Here is a 9,701-nt window from a genome sequence, read left to right on the forward strand (position 1 = left end):
TTAGCCAGGATGGTCTCAATCTCCTGACTTCGTAATCCACCACGCACGGCCCAGCTTTACATTTTTATGTATTTGCTTATTCTACACATTTCATGTAAATGGAACCAGTTCATTTAAATAAGCAAGAAGCTGTGTCTACCTTCTCTGCTTAGCATAATGCTTTCAAGGCTCAAACTGTTTTGCGGATTTTATCAATGCTTCACTCCTTTTTATGGGTATTACATTGCATGGATATACCACTCTTTCCTCATCTATTCATCAGTTGATGGACATTTGGGTTGTCCACTCTTTGACTATTAGGAATAGTGCTATTACTACATTTGTGTACACATTTTCGTGCTGATGTTTTCAATTGAATTCTCTTAGGCACATTTATTTTTAAATGCTAGACTGACTTCTTCCCTTAGTTACAGAAAAGCGACATGTTATTCAAATGTAAGTAAATACTAAGCTTTAATTTGGAAGCCTATGCAGGCTTGAGAGAAATCACAATTGCTTACGCTATGACAACACTAGGTGAAAACTAAGTCTTGATATGGCTATGTGACTGGACCTTTAAAACAATTACAAATTTAGATACAAGTGATAGCTAAATTTTGCTTTAGCCTTGAATTCCCAGATACAGGAAGCTGAGAAGTAGATCATCCTGGCACAAATCCTATCCTAATTCCAAGAAAAGATTATCTTGCGGAAGCAATTCTACCTTTTCTGACGAGCCAAACTTGTGTCATAATTGCTTCTAGAGTTTTTAGGACAGCAGCCTCTTTGGTACCCAGCATGGTACAGAAATCCTTAGTAAACAATGGTAAGACTCTGCTATAATAAACTGTCAGGTTCTTTCCACAGAACTGAAATCTTCCACTTTAGTCATTTCTATAGGTTATCTCTCCTGTTTCTCCTTAATGTCTGATGGTTCTGATGCTGAACCTGGCCTATCAAAACAACTGGACCTTTTTTCCTGTGCCCTTCTTTGTACTTATGTAGTCCTTACATCTATCTCCCAGTGTCCCAAAACGATATGACTCTCAACTATATCCCAGTCCCAAGACAGAATTAACTATGTTAATAGACTACCTCATCTGCTTTTCATCACAACATAGTGAAAAAACCAGGCCTTCAGAAAAAGTAACTAAAGTTCAGAAAGGTTAATTTCTTTGCCTAAATGAATACAAATATTATTCTAACAAGTATTAACAATTTTATAATATTTTCATTTTCCAATTTAGAACCACATAAAAAGAAAAAAAAATACAACTAAAAACTTTTCTTCAGATTTACTTCCTGAAGGACTGCAGATGCAATAGAACACAAATTTAGACAAGTGACACTGAAATAACTAGAAAAATTTAAGAAACCAGAAATGTAAGGTAAATGTTTACACTAATTTGTATATGTTTGGATTCCTTTAATTCTTTTAAGAACCAGAAGAATGCCTAAGTTATTATGTTTGTTTGTTTGTTTATTTTGGAGACAGAGTCTCACTCTGTCGCCCAGGCTGGAGTGCAGTGGCATGATCTGGCTCACTGCAACCCTGCTTCCTGGGTTCAAGCGATTCTCATGCCTCATCCTCCTAAGTAGCTGGAATTACAGGCATGTGCCACAATGCCTGGCTAATTTTTGTATTTTTAGTAGAGACAGGGTTTCACCATGTTGGCCAGGCTGGTCTTGAACTACAGACCCTAAGTGATCTGCCTGCCTCAACCTCCCTGTTGGGATCACAGGCGTGAGTCTCTGCACCTGGCCAAGTTATTATGTTTAAGTGTGCCATTTAAACATAGTAACGTAGGCATTCTTCTGGTTCTTAAATCCACTAAGGTTATATGCCTGGCCTAAACATTTTGAAAAAATTAAAAATTAGTTAAAAACTAAACATTCTGACATAATAGTAGAGATACCTACCGATCGTGATTGCTGTGTTTGGAAAGGGACAAACTGGCCTGGTGGTGGCAAATGAGGAGGATGATGGGGAGAAAGGTGAGGAGGATGTATAAGAAATGGATCACTAGAAATAAGGGGTGGGAATGCAGCATATGGTACTGGTAAGTGCTGAACTGAACATGCCTGAAGCATCTGTAAGAGAAACCGTTACAGTTTGGTTAAAAATATCAGAATATATAATTAATTTAAAAGGACTGTGAGATTAAAATCTGTCATTGTCACACCTCTCCCAAAATCATGAAAATGTTTTTAATAGCTAATATTAACAATGAAATACTAGTGTATTTTTATCTACTAGTAAAGTAATGGTACTAATAATTATTCTGTATTTTATATAATTTTCACAAATTGGTTGAAATACTTTAGCCTTTTAAATATCTATGAAATGGTGCGGGGGGAGAGGGGGAAGTGCTGCATAAAAGAGGAAACTCTAGTTGGCTCAAGATGTAGCAAACACTACTGATATTTCAAGAAACTCCCCTTTTCAATCCTGTAGAAATCTTTTTCTTCCTAGGATTTTCATAAGAGCACAACTCTCAACTAATTGTCCTATAATCTCTCAGTATTTTAGTTAGAAATTTGGTACAATGTTTCTATTACTAAGAAACCAAGCTTGAGTAAATTAATCTGTTAAGTTAGTATTGGTGTAAGTGTGCATTTTAATCTCACATTCAGAGCAAGGTATTAAGAGTTATTTAAATTTTGCTAAGTGATCTTCTTTGAAGACATTATTGACCTTGGATACATCATTTAAATACAGCGCCCTCATTTCTGAAAGGAGGCTGAACTGAGATTAAAGATCAAAGGACAAAGCATAAGCTTCAGAGGCAAGAAAAAAAAGAGTCAGTGTGAATCTCTACTCTCTTATACTAGCTGTCTCTATCACACTAAGCAAGTCATTTAACTTTTCAGATTCTGTGACTAGAAAATGGGGGATGATGCCACCTTCATCATAGGTTTCCTATAGTAAGGAATAAGACAAAGCACTCAAAGTGCCCATTAAAACTCAGTAAGTGCTGAGACTCTTCAGTGTTGAACAATAAGATCTCTGAGACTTAGGCTGACCTTCATTGGTTTTAATTATAAACGGTGCTGATATATGAGAAAACATGGTTTGACCCTCAGGATATTAAAATATGTATAAGTTAATGTAAAAATATATCAGGTTATAAAGTTAATTTTATTAAATGGTTACTATAAGGATACTATTGAGATTTTTATTGCAATAAAATTGACCTTTTTACTTGAAAGTAAAACTACAAAGACAGTCTCTTAAATTTTGTTTGCTTATATAATGCAGTTAGCCCCTCTAAAGAGGGTTTCCAGAGTCAGTTAAGTTACAAAACCAAATTCAGGCTGGTGTGCTTAATAGTAGTATCTAATGAGAACAAAGATACAGACTTACTGGAGGAGGCACACTACAGACAGGGAGGTGCTGTCCGCTGAAAACCACAGAGCATCCTGGGACCTGCTGTGTACTACAAGCAGGGATGTGCTGGCCTGTGCAGAGTGGAATCCCATGTGGTGCCACTGTTGTTACTGTGTAAGAAACAGGGACTGTTCCTTGATGGAGCTTTAAAAGAAAAAACAAATGAACAAACTTTAGCTGTTTAGATAAAATGTTAAACTATTCAAAATCAACATTTGGTCATTTATTGGCTCCTCTCTCAGCTACACAGATTTTCACAACGTACTCTCCAATAGTTTCGACCAGAATATTCATTGTCTTTGTATGAGAGAGTTTGACTATTTCAAGAGTATATACTATTCCCACACAACTGGGGCTAAACTCCTCCCTCAAATGACTTGAAAAGCCCAGGTAAATAATGGATTACTATATTAACTCTTCTAGCCTGCCGTATAATTCAGAATAAAAAGAACTGGAATCATGAAAGCTTGTATATTCCATTATTTGGTCACATTCAAAAACGAATTTTAATTATAAATAGTGAAACAATGCAACGTATATTTAAAAAAACGAAATCTCATTTCCTGCCTAGCCAATCTTACTCCCATCCTACCTGCAACCCAGAGGCAAACAATGCTGATATCCTTCTTCTCTTTCTCCATGAACATACGAAAGCACAATTACACATAAATTGTCATGTTTGTTTTCATTTTCTTAACAGAAATGAGATCATACTACCCTGCAACTTTGTTTTTCCATTTAATACTACATTGCAGGTATGTATGCAAGGGAGTTAAAGGTAACTTGTTCTTTTAGGTACTAGCCAGATATTTTAAGAAACACTCGCTTAACAGTCCTATCATATGGTGTATCAACACATGTTCAAGTTATTTTCAACTCTTTTGCCAATATAAACAAAACTGAAAAAAAGCCGGGCGGATCACGAGGTCAGGAGATCGAGACCATCCTGGCTAAAACGGTGAAACCCCGTCTCTACTAAAAAATACAAAAAACTAGCCGGGCGATGTGGCGGGCGCCTGTAGTCCCAGCTACTAGGGAGGCTAAGGCAGGAGAATGGCGTAAAACCCAGGAGGCGGAGCTTGCAGTGAACTGAGATCCGGCCACTGCACGCCAGCCTGGGTGGCAGAGCGAGACTCCGTCTCAAAAAAAAAAAAATGAAAAAAATATATTAGTTTGGCCGGCAACAGTGGCTCATGCCTGTAATTCCAGCACTTTGGGAGGCCGAGGTGGGCAGATCACCAGAGGTCAGGAGGATGAGACCAGCCTGACCAACATGGTGAAACCCCATCTCTACTACAAATACAAAAATTAGCCAGGCAGTGGTGGTGTGTGCCTGTGATCCCAGCTACTCAGGAGGCTGAGGCAGGAGAATCACTTGAACCTGGGAGGTGGAGGTTGCAGTGAGCTGAGATCGCACCACTGCACTCCAGCCTGGACAACAGAGTGAGGCTCAGTTTAAAATATAAATAAATAAATAAATTTATATGAATGTATTACTTTTATCTCAGAAGCATTACTAGGTAAAGGGGTGAACATTTTTTAAACTTTTACAGATACTGCCAAATCATCTGCAAAAGGCTGGATGGAAAAAGCCACACCCGCAACAGTAACATATGAGTGCCCATTTCCCAGGCTCTTTACTCAAAAGTAGATGTATTTGCATTATAAGTACGCTTACCTGAGTGAAAAAATGGTATCACAGCAGGTTTGTGTTAAGTTTGCATTTCTCTGACTAAAAAGGTTGACCATCCTTTAACATTTTATTAAGCATTTAGATTTTCTTTTCTGTCAATAATCTCTATCCTTTGCTTACTGACCCCCCGCTTTTTTAAAGAGGGTTTTTTGCTCTGTCGCCCAGGCTGGAGTGCAGTGAGTGCAGTGGCACCATCATGGCTCAATGCAACCTCCATCTCCTAGGCTCAAGCAATCCTCCCACCTCAGCCTCCGTGGTAGCTGGGACTACAGGCGCACACTATCACATCTGGGTTGTTTTTGTTTTTGTTTTTTTTGAGAGGGAGCCTCGCTCTCTCACCCAGGCTGGAGTGCGGTGGCATGATCTCAGCTCACTGCAACCTCCGCATCCCAGGTTCAAGCGATTCTCCTGCCTCAGCTTCTCAAGTAGCTGGGATTACAGGTGCCTGCAACCACGTGCAGCTAATTTTTGTATTTGTAGTAGAGATGGGGTTTCACCATGTTGGCCAGGCTGGTCTCGAACTCCTGACCTCAGGTGATCCCATCTGGGTAATTTTTAAACTTTTTTTGAAGAGACTCACTTTAAATGTAGAGTCTCACTTTGTTTTCCTGGCCAGTCTTGAATTCCTGGCCTCAAGCGATCCTTCTGCCTTGGCCTCCCATAAGTGCTGGGATTACAGGTGTGAGCCGCTGAACCTGGCCCCATCCATCTTCTACTAGGTTGTCATAATCATTTGTAATTTTTTTATTTAAGAGGTATATGAATCTATTGCTTGTTGTGTATAATGAAAATATTTTCCTAGTCTATGTTTTATCTTTTGATGAGATCCTTTATTTAATGGCATATTTTTGTCTTTTGTGATCTTTTTTTTTTGAGACGGAGTCTCGCTCTGTCGCCCAGGCTGGAGTGCAATGGCACAATCTTGACTCACTGCAACCACCGCCTCCTGGATTCAAGCAATTCTCCTATCTCAGCCCCCTGAGATAGGCATGTGCCACTACACCTGTTTTTTTTGTTTTGTTTTGTTTTTTTAATTAGAGACAGGGCTTCACCATTTTGGCCAGTTTGGTCTTGAACTCCTGAACTCAGGTGATCTGCCTGCCTCAGCCTCCCAAAGCGTTAGGATTATAGGCGTGAGCCACTGTGCCTGACCTATATTAAGACTTTTTATATCCAGAAACATTATGCCATTACATTGAATATCACGGTTCTGTCTTTCAAGAAGAAATTAAGTTTTCCTTCAGCACCATAAGACAGGACTGAAAAAAAAAATTAGTTTTCTTCTTCAAAGATTATTGATTTCTCAGTTTATTATTAGATTTGTTTCTCAAACTGTGAAAGTTTTGTTATATTTACAAGAGGTTACTTTTCTCGATTTGCATGTCAAAGCGGTGTTAGTATGAAGATAATTTTTATTTATATTATCTTGAATATATCAACCTTACCAACTTTTAAATTCTAGTATTTTTTAAAAATTTAGAATCTCCTTTCCTAGGTATACAACTATAGGATGAGCATCTCTTATCTGAAATGCATGGGACCAGAAGCTTTTGGATTTTTTTGAATTTTAGAAAATCTGCATTATACTTACCAATTCAGCATCTCTCATCCCAAAATCTGAAATCCAAAATGCTTAAACATTTCCTTTGAGTGTTGAGCTGGTGCTCAAAAAGCTGAAGATTTTAGAGCATTTCAGATATTCAAATCAGGGGTATCCAACTTGAATAAGGTTCAACCCAACTATTATCTTTTTGTGTCAGCAAACTAGAACCTTCAAAAATAATGTGTATATGTACCTATATCCTATATCTGATTTTGATGGAAATGTATGATGAAGTTTACAAATAAAACTTGATTTCTGATTAACAGCCTTTATCATAAATACCAACCCCCACCCCGACCAACTGCACACACATTTTCTTGAGACAGAGTCTTGATATATTGCCAAGAATGGAGTGCAGTGGTGCCATCACAGCTCACTGTAGCCTCAATCTCCTGGGCTGAGGTGACCCTCCCACCACAGCCTCCCGAGTAGCTGGGACTACCGGTGCATGAGACCACACCCGGTTAATTTTTGTATTATTTTTGTAGAGACAGGGTTTCACTGTGTTGCCCAGGCTTTTCTCCAACTCTTGAGCTCATGTGATCCGCCCACTTCAGCCTCCCAAAGTGCAGGGATTACAGGCGTGAACCACCGCGCTTGACCAAGTATCATATTTTGCTGATCCCAAGACATCAGATTGTATAGTCATTTTTTCCCCATACTAAGAAAAATACTTCTATTTAAACTAACATAACAAATACTTGGTCACTTATGAATTATTATTATTTTTTTTTTTGGAGATAAGAGTCTTGCTCTGTTGCCCAGGCTGGAGTGCACTGGTGCGATCTCAGCTCACTGCAACCTCCACCTCCTGGGTTCACACCATTCTCCTGCCTCAGCCTCCCGAGTAGCTGGGACTACAGGGACCCGCACCCTGCCACTATGTCTAGCTAATTTTTTTTTTTTTTGGTATTTTTTAGTAGAGAGGGGGTTTCACCGTGTTAGCCAGGATGGTCTTGATCTCCTGACCTTGTGATCCGCCCACCTCTGCCTCCCAAAGTGCTGGGATTATAGGCGTGAGCCACCGCGCCCGGTCAGATTGTATAGTCATTTTTTCCCCCTACTAAGAAAAATACTTCTATTTAACTAACAGAACACTTGGTCACTTGTGAATTTTATATATTTATTAGAAGCACTTTAAATGAGATCATACAACACTCGAGCATTCATAAAAAGGAAAATATAAGTGAAATAAAGTAGTTAGTTCTAATAGTTCTTCACTTTCAGAGTCTGACTCTGGTGAATCACTTTTAATTTCAGTGTCATTGTCTGGTTTTCCCACAAAAGGTTCAGTGCCATCAAGGGAGTTGGTGATGCAGCATTTTTTAAAACTATTCATAAAAGAAACAAAGGCTACTTGATGCTAGATTCTTAAGTCAGGGGTGTAATTATACAGCGCTTGTCTACTTTTGACTCCTGCTTGGAGGTTTATGTTAAACTCACCTCCTGCCTCACCCCCTAAACACTATCACTTAATCCCATATATGAGTTAACTGCAAGACATCTGATGCACAGCACAAGCAGTGAAGACTGTGTTACAACTGCTGCTTGGATGACACCAAGATTAGTATGCCATCAATTTTGAGAAGCATCCATCCCAAATTCGGAGATGTTAAAATATGGAAATAGCACATTTTAAAATCAATGAAATAGGGCTGGGCGCAGTGGCTCATGCTTGTAATCCCATTACTTTGGGAGGCCGAGGTGGGTGGATCTACCTGAGGTCAGGAGTTTGAGACCAGCCTGGCCAACATAGTGAAACCCTGTTTCTACTAAAAATACAAACAATTAGCTGGGCATGGTGGCGAGCACCTGTAATCCCAGCTACTCGGGAGGCTGAGGCAGGAGAATGGCTTGAATCCAGGAGGTGGAGGTTTCAGTTAGCCAAGATCGCACCATTGCACTCCAGCCTAGGCAACAAGAGCAAAACTCCGTCTCGGGGGTGGGGGAAGTAGTTTCATATTTCTTTTTAAAAACTTCATTGTAAAATACAAGCAAAGTACCAAAGTACATAAAGCACGAACATCAAGACTACAAAAAAAAAGAAAAAAAAAATCATCAGATGAACACTCATGTAACCATCACCTAGGTCAATGGTCAATAAACAGAACAGGTGTGGTGGCTCACACCTGTAATCCCAGCACTTTGGGAGGCCGAGGTGGGCAGAACACCTGAGGCCAGGAGTTTGAGACTAGCCTGGCCAATATGGTGAAACCCCATCTCTACAAAAAATACAAAAAATTAGCCAGGCATGGTGGCGGATGCCTGTAATCTCAGCTACTCGGGCGGCTGAGGCAGGAGAATCGCCTGAACTGAAGAGGTGGAAGTTGCAGTGAGCCAAGATCTCGTCATTACACTCCAGCCTGGGCAAGAAGAGCAAAACTCTGTCTCAAAAAATAAAAAAATTTTCTTTAAACTCTCTCAACAATGCTTTGGTATTCCACACAGTGGTTTTAAACCACTTTTGTTAAGACTGATACTTCTTTTTTTTTTTGAGATGGAGCCGTGCTCTGTGGCCCAGACTGGAGGGCAGTGGCGCAATCTTGGCTCACTGCAACCTCTACCTCCCGGGTTCAAGCAATTCTCCTGCCTTAGCCTCTTGAACAGCTGGGACTACAGGTGCACACAACATGCCCAGCTAATTTTTGTATTTTTAGTAGAGACGGGGTTTTACCATATTGGCCAGGCTAGTCTCAAACTCCTGACCTTGTGATCCACCCGCCTTCAGCCTCCCAAAGTGCTGGCATTACAGGCATGACCCACTGCACCTGGTCAAGACTGATACTTCTTTAGTATTACTATGATTTTTTCAGTTGTACTTTTTCTTTGAATTTTTATTACGGAGAATTTCAAACATGTTCAAAAACAGTAGAATAAACCTCCATATCCACCACCTAGCTCTCAAACCATTAAGCCATAGCCAATCCACCTGAATATACTGCTCCGTTTCATGTATTTTGTTGAAGCAAATCCCAGGACGCTATTATTTAAAAAAATATTTCAGTATGCATTTCTAAAAAATAACACTTTTTTTTTTT

At 39.5% G+C, this 9,701-nt stretch overlaps 1 protein-coding gene across 6 annotated transcripts in view; it reads right to left on the reverse strand.

Annotated features, from left to right (window-relative positions):
• The window catches only part of RNF38 (ring finger protein 38), a 145,089-nt gene that overhangs the window by 19,995 nt on the left and 115,393 nt on the right, over nt 1-9,701 (reverse strand). For all 6 annotated transcript variants that reach the window (XM_011939411.1, XM_011939409.1, XM_011939410.1 and 3 more), the window contains 2 exons: nt 3,344-3,511; nt 1,900-2,070 (listed from right to left, as the gene is read on the reverse strand). In XM_011939411.1, the coding sequence (XP_011794801.1) occupies nt 1,900-2,070; nt 3,344-3,511 (339 nt within the window). The remainder of the gene's footprint in view (nt 1-1,899; nt 2,071-3,343; nt 3,512-9,701) is intronic.

The sequence above is a fragment of the Colobus angolensis genome, unplaced genomic scaffold (genome assembly GCF_000951035.1).
Source record: "Colobus angolensis palliatus isolate OR3802 unplaced genomic scaffold, Cang.pa_1.0 Scaffold181, whole genome shotgun sequence".
NCBI lineage: Eukaryota > Metazoa > Chordata > Mammalia > Primates > Cercopithecidae > Colobus > Colobus angolensis.